Source organism: Amaranthus tricolor, chromosome 2, assembly GCF_026212465.1.
Source record: "Amaranthus tricolor cultivar Red isolate AtriRed21 chromosome 2, ASM2621246v1, whole genome shotgun sequence".
Classification (NCBI taxonomy): domain Eukaryota; kingdom Viridiplantae; phylum Streptophyta; class Magnoliopsida; order Caryophyllales; family Amaranthaceae; genus Amaranthus; species Amaranthus tricolor.
The window spans coordinates 37,344,753-37,355,345 of record NC_080048.1 but is presented as its reverse complement, the minus strand read 5'-3'; the positions used below and the strand labels follow the sequence as shown (position 1 = coordinate 37,355,345).

The window sequence follows — 10,593 nt, the reverse complement described above, 5'->3', positions numbered from 1 at the left end:
ATGCATAGAGTAAATGGTATGTTGATGAATGGACTTAAACATGGGTGTTATTATGAGGCATGATGAATGATTTAATGAAGAATTGGAAAGGTCCTTGAAGATGCCTTGAACAAGGCACTTGAAGTTTAAACCATGACTTGATCGAGCAATAAAACAGAAGACAGGCAAAATATCCTTGGAAAGCCATGCTCGAACGACAAGTGCACAAATCAGCAAGCAGTAGGTTCTGTGAAGAACCGCTTGAACAAGCGGACGGGCAACAGCAGACTTGGATTCGGTTTTGCATCAGTTCACTTGCTTGGACTGTTTTATTGTATAGTAAATTCTTAGTACTAAATGTGTAATCTAATTAAATATATAATCCTCTCTATATAGAGGCCTCATATGCTCATCAAACACATCCCCAAATATACACCCTAAGCCAAACACTAGCCTAATCTCTTATTTATTGTAATTCTTCATTTTTTAGAGTTCTTTAAACTTCTTTGATAATATAAGAGATAATACACACCGGAGGACGTAGCCTTAATTAGGATGAACCTCGTTAAATCTTTGTGTCGTTTTATTGCATTATTTTCTCCTACAATCATCGGTTTAATTGATAGCGTGATTTGTTTGTCACAAGATTTCGTACTTTCGATCTTGGTGATATTAGAGATTGAAATACGTCGTTTGATCTCTAATATAGCATCATTTTTTAAAACTGTAAATTGTATTATAAGTTCAAAATTATATATTTTTTCACACGTTATTTTCAAATATCTTATATATAAAATTTGTTTGACAAATGATTGTGGCAGTAACTTTTAGGTTGATTTTAACTAAGTTGTTTGATACATTTTCTTTTTTTTTTCTTTCTAAAACTATTATCAAAATATTGTAATAGTCTTTAGCACTATAATAAATTATAATTTTATTATGAGACAGATTCATATAATTATAACAAAGATATAAGTGATCATTTTAAAATTATAAACTATTGTTACGAGTGATCATTAGACCGTTTAGCAAATAATCACATCATTAAACAATCTATTTTTTGCCCGAAAGTTCAAATATTAACTCCCCAAATAATTCCGGTGAACTATGAACTTTGACAATTGTCCCTGCCGGCAATGATCTCTCTAAACAGCTTAACTAATCACACTCTCTAAACCCTAAATTCCACCAAAAATGGACATCCTATTCGCCCAAATCCAAGCCGACCTCCGGTCAAACGACGCTCTCCGGCAATCCGGCGCTCTTCTACAAGCTTTACAACAGTCCGCCGCCGGCCGAGACACCTCCGTCATCGCTAAAACCGCCGTCGAAGAAATCGTCGCGGCACCTGCTTCCGCCGTATGTAAAAAACTCGCTTTCGATCTCATCCGTTCATCACCTCGTCTCACTCCAAATCTGTGGGATTCGCTCATTTCAGGCATCAAATCTGACCTCAATTTTCCCGATCCTGATGTTTCCGCTGCCGCCATTTCCTTCCTCTCTGCAATTCCTTCTCATCTTCTATCAACTCTGATTTCCAACTCGCATCAACAAATTACCTCTTGTTTTGATTCAAATAGTAGTAATCTTCGGTTTTCGATTACAGAAACACTAGGTTGTATTCTTGCGAGGGATGATCTTGTTGTTCTTTGTGAAAATAATGTTAATTTGCTTGATAGGGTTTCCAATTGGTGGAGGAGGATCGGGGAGAATATGTTGGATGCTTCGGATTTGGTTGCGAAGGTTGCATTTGAATCGGTTGGGAGGTTGTTTAAGGAGTTCGAATCAAAGAAAATGAGTCGGTTAGCTGGGGATAAGCTTGTTGATAGTGAGAATTCTGTTGCGATTCGGTCTAATTGGGTTTCTTCTATGGTGGATTTTGTTTGGAAGAAGAGGAATTCATTGATGTCTAGGGCGACTGTACTTCCCGTTGAAAGCTTTCGTGCTACAGTCTTTCCGCTTGTTTATGGTGTTAAAGCTGTTGCTTCCGGTTCTGCTGAAGCTATTCGTAAGCTCTCGTCGAAGGGGGATGGAACTGGTTCATTAGTGTCTGGCAATGCTGAGAAGTTTGTGGGAGTTTCGGACGTGGTTATGCATTTATCACCATTTTTAGAGTCTTTGGATCCTGCATTGATATTTGAGGTTGCCATTAATATGTTGTATTTAGCTGATGTCCCTGGAGGCAAGACTGAGTGGGCTTCTACTTCCATTATTGCCATACTCACACTCTGGGATCGACAGGAATTCTCGTCTGCTAGGGAGAGTATTGTTCACGCTGTTGTAACCAATCTTCACTTACTCGATCTTAATATGCAGGTTTATACTTTGAATTTCCCCTTGTACTTTTGAATTTTTTTTTTATCTTTGCTGTTACGTGGGATCATATTGTTGGGATTAAAGCTTTGATGTTATTGTGTTGTGTAATCATAATGGTTTTGTATCATTTTTGTTTGGTATAGTACCGCTTACTGCTTAGTTCTACTGATTGTTTGTGTACCAGCATGAGATTGGTTGATTATTTGATTCCCTCTACATTTGATGGCATAATTTATCTTGGATTTTTATGATACTCATATGTTTATGTTTACTTGTATATATTGTCGAGATGGTATTATATCCATTAGAAAATTCTGAGTTGGCCACATTGCTGTAGGTTTCATTGTTTAAGAGGTTGCTTTCAATGGTGAGGAACTTGAGGGCCGAATCAGATCGTATGCATGCTTTGGCATGTATCTGTCGAACAGCTCTTTGTGTTGATCTTTTTGCCAAGGAAAGTGTTCGTAGAGGTCAGAAGCCGCTGGCTGGAACTGACATTGCTTCTCTATTCGAAGATGTGAGGATAAAAGAAGATCTTAATAGTGTTACAAGCAAAAGCTTGTTCAGAGAAGAGCTGGTGGCCTCACTAGTTGAAAGCTGCTTCCAGTTGTCTTTACCTCTCCCTGAACAGAAGAACTCGGGGATGGAGAGTCGAGTTATTGGTGCCCTTGCTTATGGTACCGGGTATGGAGCTTTAAATTGGACTGAGCCAGCATTGGAAGTTGTTGAAGTTTGTAGGCCATGTGTTAAGTGGGATTGTGGAGGTAGAACTTATGCAATCGATTGCTATCTCAAATTACTGGTCAGACTATGCCATATATATGATACGAGAGGTGGTGTTAAAAGAGTAAAAGATGGTGCTTCACAGGATCAGATTCTGAATGAGACGAGGCTGCAAAATCTTCAACGTGAACTTGTCAAAGATTTACGTGAGGTTAGTGGGCATCCCTTGAACTCTCTTCTCTTTCGAAGATGGTAGGGCCATAAACATTCTTTTTTTTTTCCTTAGTTAATACTATCGAATTCTTACCATTTACATGTGTCATGCATTTGTTGGCATTTTTCTGTGGCTCTCTTCTAGAATTCATAAATTCAACGTATGGTGTTTGATATACTTCCAAAGGAATTTCCGCACCTAAACTCTTTGAGTATATACCTTCAGGAGGGAAGTTCCTAGATAGTGAATGCAAATTAGAGTCAGGTTCTCATTGATGCTTGTCACCTAGCATCATATATAGTAGCCGCCAATACTACCACCACTAAATGGTCTTCACTAAGAGAGAAAGTCAACCAAATTTTAGCTTTCAATAATACAAGTCAAAGCCTTAATTTTATAAAGTAGTGTCTTCTACATGAACTATTAATCTTAGTGATCCTTAACATAAATTCTCCCCCACCTTGCATTCCTTTTTTTTGTCATATGGACTACAGAGCTTAAATATCTCATATCCTCCTTCAATCTTGCAATTGAAGTTGTCTTTGGTCTCCACATTCTCTTGAAATATCTCATGTTCCAACCTTCGACCTTTCTTAGTGAGGTTGTTTTTGGCCTTTGTCACGCATGCCCAAAATAACAAAGATAATTTTTTTCATCTTATCTTCAACACTTGCATTTTCGAACCCTTTACTTTATGTTATGCCTTGATATGGCCCAAAATACGAATTTTTTTACCCCTTTACAATGCGGCCGATGCCATGCAATGCGGACTTGTTTTTTACACTATGATAGCGATGGTCTAATTGCTAACTAGTAAGATTTTCCATTTAACCTTTTTTTGCTTGTAGGTGAATACACCTAGAATATCAGCCCGTCTCATTTGGACTCTAGCAGAGCACATAGATCTTGAAGGTTTAGATCCCCTTTTGGCTGATGACCCTGAAGACCCGCTAAACATTATTGTGGCAAATATACATAAGGTTTTACTCAACATGGATTCATCTGCTATGACGACAAATAGGCTGCAAGATGTCCAGGCAGTTCTTCTGAGTGCTCAGAGATTGGGATCTCGAAATGCAAGGGCTGGTCAATTGCTGAGTAAAGAGCTTGAAGAATTTAGAAATAATGGCTCGGCAGATTCTGTTAATAAGCATCAGTGTCGCTTAATACTGCAGAGGATCAAGTATGCTACCTTACATCCTGATAATAGGTAATTTATTTCTAAATCTCTTATGAGCATCTTGTAAAGTTGTAATGGGCATAACTTCACCCCTTGTTTTGCTGTCATGTAATGATTACTTACTTTCACCTCCATTTCTTTTTCCTTCATTGTTTAGTGTTTTTTTTAGAGTTGAGTGTACTTTATTGTCTTATGGGCTCCCTTACCTCCCAGGATATACATGATTTTCTGATGTTTTCTTAGATTATAGGTGAAATACAAGAATTTACAACCTTATCTTGTTACTTTGTGCAAACATAAAAACTCATTTGTGACTAAATATGAGTTGAAATTTTGATGTTTAAACTCAATGGTAACAATACATTTAGCAGCATTAATGGAGGGTTGTAGTAGTTGATGTTGTTGTGCTGTAGTTTGAAGTGGATGCCACTTTGATACTTCCGTACATTTTGTTGGAATAGATTGGTTAATCATTTTTGAAATGACAACATGATATGTTGTTGAATCCTTGAAGGACAGATTTTATGTTAGTGATTGACCTGGGTTATTTCTTTCATTCTTGAAGGAAAGTCTTTACTTTTGGGCTGATAGTTGCAACATAGATAAATGTTCAATTCAACAACCCTTAGATATGTGAAACACACTGTCCTTGGTGTACTATTCATTTTAGTTTGAATTTTTTTTTCCAATCCCATTGTCTTGGTTCTGCTTAATTCGAAGCCTTGGTGGCTCTATAACCTCATTGAGAAATTATTTCAAAGATGGAGGGACATAAAGATCAATGGCATAGTACTCTGTATCTACTTAGAATCTTACATTTGATGATTGCATCAGATCCATATGATTCAAATTGTAAGTAAAATCTTAACTAGATACAATCACAAGTAGAATCATATGGAATTGATAGGATCGGCAGAATCTTTTGTGTCTCTACTGATTTTGATGCATTTTACCGATTTTGCAAAGATTGTTTATTGTTACACGATCATGTGCACTTGTTTACGCGAATCACATGTAAATTGAGAACAACCTCTTGTTTTTACAAGGCTAAGGTTGCGTATATTGATCCTCCTTAGTAGAGAAAAAAAACAGATAGGCAATTTGTGTTAGTGGCCTTGTTGTATAGGTTTATCTTTGTAGTATGCTCGTGAAATCAACTCTAATTAGGGCCTTTTTGGGGGTGAAACATTAATGGTAAGATTAATTAAGATCAGGTTGTCACCGGTACTTCATTTTGTTGACTTTGCAATATGTAATGACGAGTTGGAATTTGCATAAAAGTTTGAACATGTCTATGGATATTTATCTTTTTTCTTTTGCAGATGGGCTGGGGTAAGTGAAGCTAGAGGAGACTATCCTTTTAGCCACCACAAGTTGACCGTCCAGTTTTATGAAGTAGCTGCTGCCCAGGACAGAAAGCTAGAAGGTTTGGTACATAAAGCAATTTTAGAGCTTTGGAGGCCAGATCCTAGTGAATTGACACTCCTGCTGACAAGTAAAATAGATTCAAGTCTGCTTAAGATTGCACCAAGAGCTTATACTTTGACTGGAAGTAGTGATCCGTGCTATGTTGAAGCATATCATTTGGCAGATCCAAGTGATGGGAGGATCACTCTGCATCTGAAGGTTGAATACTTGTTCAAATAAAGCATAACTATTCAGTCTCCTTTAGTTGGTTGATATAATCAGTTGATAAATTGATATTTTCAGGTTATAAATTTAACTGACATCGAACTGAATCGAGTTGATATACGAGTTGGTTTGACTGGAGCATTGTATTTCATGGATGGTTCACCACAGGCTGTGCGGCAGTTGCGTAACCTTGTATCGCAGGTTCTCTTGTAAAACATTGTTTGATGTGTCTTTCAATTCGTTTTCTTTTAATTGTTAGCTCATTGTCATAAATCACTGTAGTGTTGCCTTGAAAACATTTCTTTGTTTCTGGTGTGTTGAACTATTTCTTCAAACCCTCCCCCCACCAAAAAAAAAAAGAAAAAGCCCACGTACATCCATTAAATGATTAGCCTGATGAAAAGCCCTTTCTTGCTAATGAAAAATCGTATTTCCCAAATTTATTATGCCCAATAACAAGACCAAAGACATTACAATTTTTGAATCTACCATGACAGTTCAGTAAGTTTGACTGTAATACTTGATGAAGACTCTAAATGCAGGTTTCATTGAAAAGGATGTTATTTATCACGATCAACACCTCTTTAAAACATATAATCTCTTATGCAGTTAACTTTGCAGTATCATCTGCACTAAAGAAGAAAAAACCATACAATATTATAGAATACAAAACATGTGCGACTAACTAATTATGCCCAAATTGATGGAAAATGAACGTCTTTATCATAATAGTATGTGTAATTTTGTAGGAGTTGGAGTACCTGATAAGAAAGACTTCTAGCGAGTCTTAAGTCTTAAATCTTGGGAGGAGGATGCTCTGAGGCAGTCATACCCAAAATATGTATTTTGAGGGAGAAATAGTGTGGATCAAGGAGAGAGTGGTCATTTACCCTAGTAAATGGTCACCCCCTTTACCTTGACCCCATGTGGATTTTTGTGTAGGGTTTGTAGAAATACCTATTTCATGTGAGTGCTTCTTTGGGGAATTGGGGCTGGTATGCAATATGATCCTATAGTGGATTGGGCACCCATCTAATTGAGGAGGTAAATAAAACCCAAACAGCTATTAATTTTGCAGATAGTGGAAAAGAAACCCATTAAACAAGAAAAACTGAAAAAAGTCATAATGTAAAGAATACTCCCTGTTTCTTTTAGTTCCCCCCTCTCCCCCTGTTTTTTAGATGTGAGAACTTTGTTCTCCTAGTGGAGCAAGACCAACAAAGGAGCATGACATATGTTTTCCAACATTTAAATTTTTTTTAGGGAGAAAACTAAAACAAGCGTAAAAGTGAAACATTTATTTGGCATTTTAGTCTTTATTTTATTACATTCAGCTCAGTTCATTAGTTCTACCTACATGTTGCGAATGAGCTGTTTTTCATCAACTTTTAGATTGCTGTATTTTGACAAATTGCCTGAGTGGTTGCAAGCAAAAAAGATATAGTATCATTCATTCACATTACATCATCATCATATCATCATACTCGATGTATCCCGCTCATAGCTATTCACATCACGTATGCGGATTTACTTGGTAGAAGTGATATATTTGATATATGTGCAAATATTCAATCGTGGTGGGATTCTAATATCAATTACTCTATTCTTTTGTAGGATCCTTTACCTTGTAGCATTACAGTAGGAGCTTCCCACTTTGAGAGATGTGCCCTTTGGCTTCAGGTTCTGTATTATCCATTTTATGGAACTGGTCCAATTTATTATGAAGGTGAGTATGCAGAAGAAGATACCCAAATTGTTCGACAAAAAAAGAGTTCCAAGCAAGAGTTGGGAGAGCCTGTGATTTTGAGGTGCCAACCTTACAAAATTCCTCTGACTGAGCTGCTGCTGCCACATAAAATCTCCCCTGTAGAGTTTTTTCGATTATGGCCTAGTTTGCCTGCTATTGTGGAGTACACTGGTACATATACTTACGAGGGAAGTGGGTTTATGGCAACTGCTGCGAAGCAGTATGATGCTTCACCTTTCTTGAGTGGCTTGAAGTCTCTGGAATTGAAGCCTTTTCACAAAGTTTGCTCTCACATCATCCGCACAGTTGCTGGATTTCAGGTACTGAAAACATCTATGAACTGGCAATACGTGTTGTCAAATTTTCTTCAGAAGACATTTCTTTTTATTTAGTTGCCGTTTTGCATCTGTTTCTGTTTGACTTGTTTAGAACTTGAGTTTTTAGTATACCATCAATTCACCGTAGGAATTCACAGGCTGCTTTGAGTTTTTAGAAACGGAAAAATGTTCTTGATAGCTATAATGTTCTAGAAAGTAACATTATATTCCACCTTTGTAGTTAGGTTGCATTGGGTCAACAATTTCTTTTGGCAGTTATCTTTATTGTTGAATACATTGCTTTACTAACCTGAATCTCTATGACACTTTAGAATACCTCTTGATGGATATGAATTTTCTCAGACAGTAGCAAATATATCTTTAGATGGTTGAACAAAATGGCTCATTAAATCATGTGCACTTCTTTTTTATGTAGAGTTGCATGTCATGTTTGTTATCAAGGGTCAATCGGGAACAATCTATTTGTTCAAGGATAGGGTTGCATATATTTAACTCCCAAACCTTGCCTAGGTGGGAGCTTCTTAATGATTTTGGGGTAATGAGGTATTGTTGATTTGTATTTGTAGCAAATCTTAGTATAGTTTCTAAATTTGTGTTTTCATTTCATCAAAAAGGTTCTTCAGCAAATCTTACCATATTTAAAATTTTTCTTGTAATCAATATTCATTGTGAAAGTGTATTAATACAGTGATCCTATTATAGATTTTGGGAAAGTGTGGCTTTAGAACAACAATTATGTAAAGTTATTGTAACATTTTGACATTTGGGGGGAAAACAAAAAACTATGACTTTAGATTATGAAGTTACTAGAGTTTCTGGTTCTTGTTTAAAGTGAGTTTTTGATTATGTCTTTTAGGGTTACCTCGAGTGCAAACCATTTATCAATGGCTGGTTGGTGGATATTGTTATACCTGTATTTTGTGAAATTTCTCGCACATTTTCCTCTCTTCCTATTTAACGAGGGAGAAAATGGCCATGTTCCAACCGAATTCTGTATTGGTGTAAAATTTGCTCCAATGCTTAATTTTTAGTTAATTGCTGCTGGTGCAAAGTTTGAAATTAAAAGGTTTAACAAGTTACTCTTGGTGGTCATAGAAATGCCTTGCTAGAGCTTAGTAGAAAAGAAGGGAAACTGCTTAGCTCTATTTTTCTTGACTCCCAACTCCCAAGGTGCAACTTTTATGGATTAATCGTTGCTTGTGCTTCTGTGGTATGTAGCCGATAGTTCTTTAAGCAGCTTTTTGTCTGCATCTTTTTCTAAAGCTTCTGTGTGGTTCCTCCTTCACTCTTGCTTCATATTTCGTCTGACAATAACACCAATCTTTGGCACTTAATTTTTTTATGGAACAGCTATGTTTTGCTGCTAAAACATGGCATGGAGGCTTCTTGTGGATGATGATTTTTGGTGCTAGCGAAGTCAGTAGAAATGTTGACTTGGGTGATGAAACCACTACCATGATGTGCAAATTTGTAGTCCGAGCATCAGACGCCTCGATCACAAAGGAAATCGAGTCAGATTTGCAAGGTTGGTTGGATGACCTTACAGAAGGTGGCTGTGAATACATGCCAGAAGACGAGGTAAAAACATCAGCTGCCGAAAGTTTGAGAATATCAATGGAACGGATAGCACTTTTGAAGGCTGCTAAACCACGCCCTAAAGCCGAGTCTGAAAGTGAAGAGGAAGAAGGAAGTAGCGGAGGAGAGTCGGAAGATGAGGAGAAAAAGAAGAAGAAAAAGAAGGATAAGAAAAAAGATGAGGAGGATGAAAAAACTAAAGGACCTTCATACTTGTCGAAACTTACAGCTGAAGAGGTGGAACATCTTGCTCTTCAAGCAGCTGTTATTCAGGAGTGGCATATATTGTGCAAGGATAGAGACACTAAAGTCTATTAATGTCTTAAAATTAGTTGAATATTGTTTTACATTGGTTTGTATATCTAGTTTAGATTGCCAAGTTTTTTTTTGCCCTTTTCTTCTACTTATTTTATTTGATTTTAGTTTCTCATATCATTGTTAGTGTTGTATTATTTGATTTGCAATTTGTATTTTTCACTTCATTTTTTGATTCATTGAATACTTTGCATCGGCTGGACAGTTACTGTTTAACTACTTGAGATGGTGTTCATAAATATCTTTTTCGCGTACTCAATTTGCTTGATTTTTTTTATTTTATTGTCTACGATTTATAGTAATTTGTTCTTTTCGATTGAACTAAAACGTATAGAACAAATAGATTTATAGGCTGACCAAATGGCTAATTAAAGATTTTTTTCTTTTACTTATGTGATAGGGGTTTGATTCTTGTAAAAGATTTAAGTGTATCTCAAGTATGAGTGTTTTTAAGGAAAAAGTAAATATTTGATTAAAATAAAGCGAGAAATTGATTTGTAAAAATGTAATTAAAAGAAAGCTAAAATATATAGATTTAATTAAAAAAATAATGAGTCTATTTTCAAATTAAAAA

At 36.3% G+C, this 10,593-nt stretch overlaps 1 protein-coding gene across 1 annotated transcript; it reads left to right on the top strand.

Moving 5' to 3' along the window:
• Nucleotides 1-993: 993 nt before the first annotated feature.
• LOC130805271 (protein TPLATE) lies at nucleotides 994-10,327 on the top strand. The gene is made up of 7 exons (XM_057669966.1): nucleotides 994-2,295; nucleotides 2,633-3,229; nucleotides 4,081-4,442; nucleotides 5,735-6,038; nucleotides 6,123-6,245; nucleotides 7,659-8,111; nucleotides 9,480-10,327. Exons 1-7 carry the CDS (start codon nucleotides 1,174-1,176, stop codon nucleotides 10,020-10,022), a joined length of 3,504 nt encoding a protein of 1,167 aa, XP_057525949.1. The 5' UTR covers nucleotides 994-1,173; the 3' UTR covers nucleotides 10,023-10,327.
• Nucleotides 10,328-10,593: the final 266 nt, after the last annotated feature.

Coding starts and splice junctions, on each gene's coding strand:
- LOC130805271 (XM_057669966.1), top strand. CDS start 1,174: ATGGACATCCTATTCGCCCAAATCCAAGCCGACCTCCGGTCAAACGAC. Junction 4,443..5,734: donor ACCTTACATCCTGATAATAG/GTAATTTATTTC, acceptor TTTCTTTTGCAG/ATGGGCTGGGGTAAGTGAAG. Junction 8,112..9,479: donor GCACAGTTGCTGGATTTCAG/GTACTGAAAACA, acceptor TTTATGGAACAG/CTATGTTTTGCTGCTAAAAC.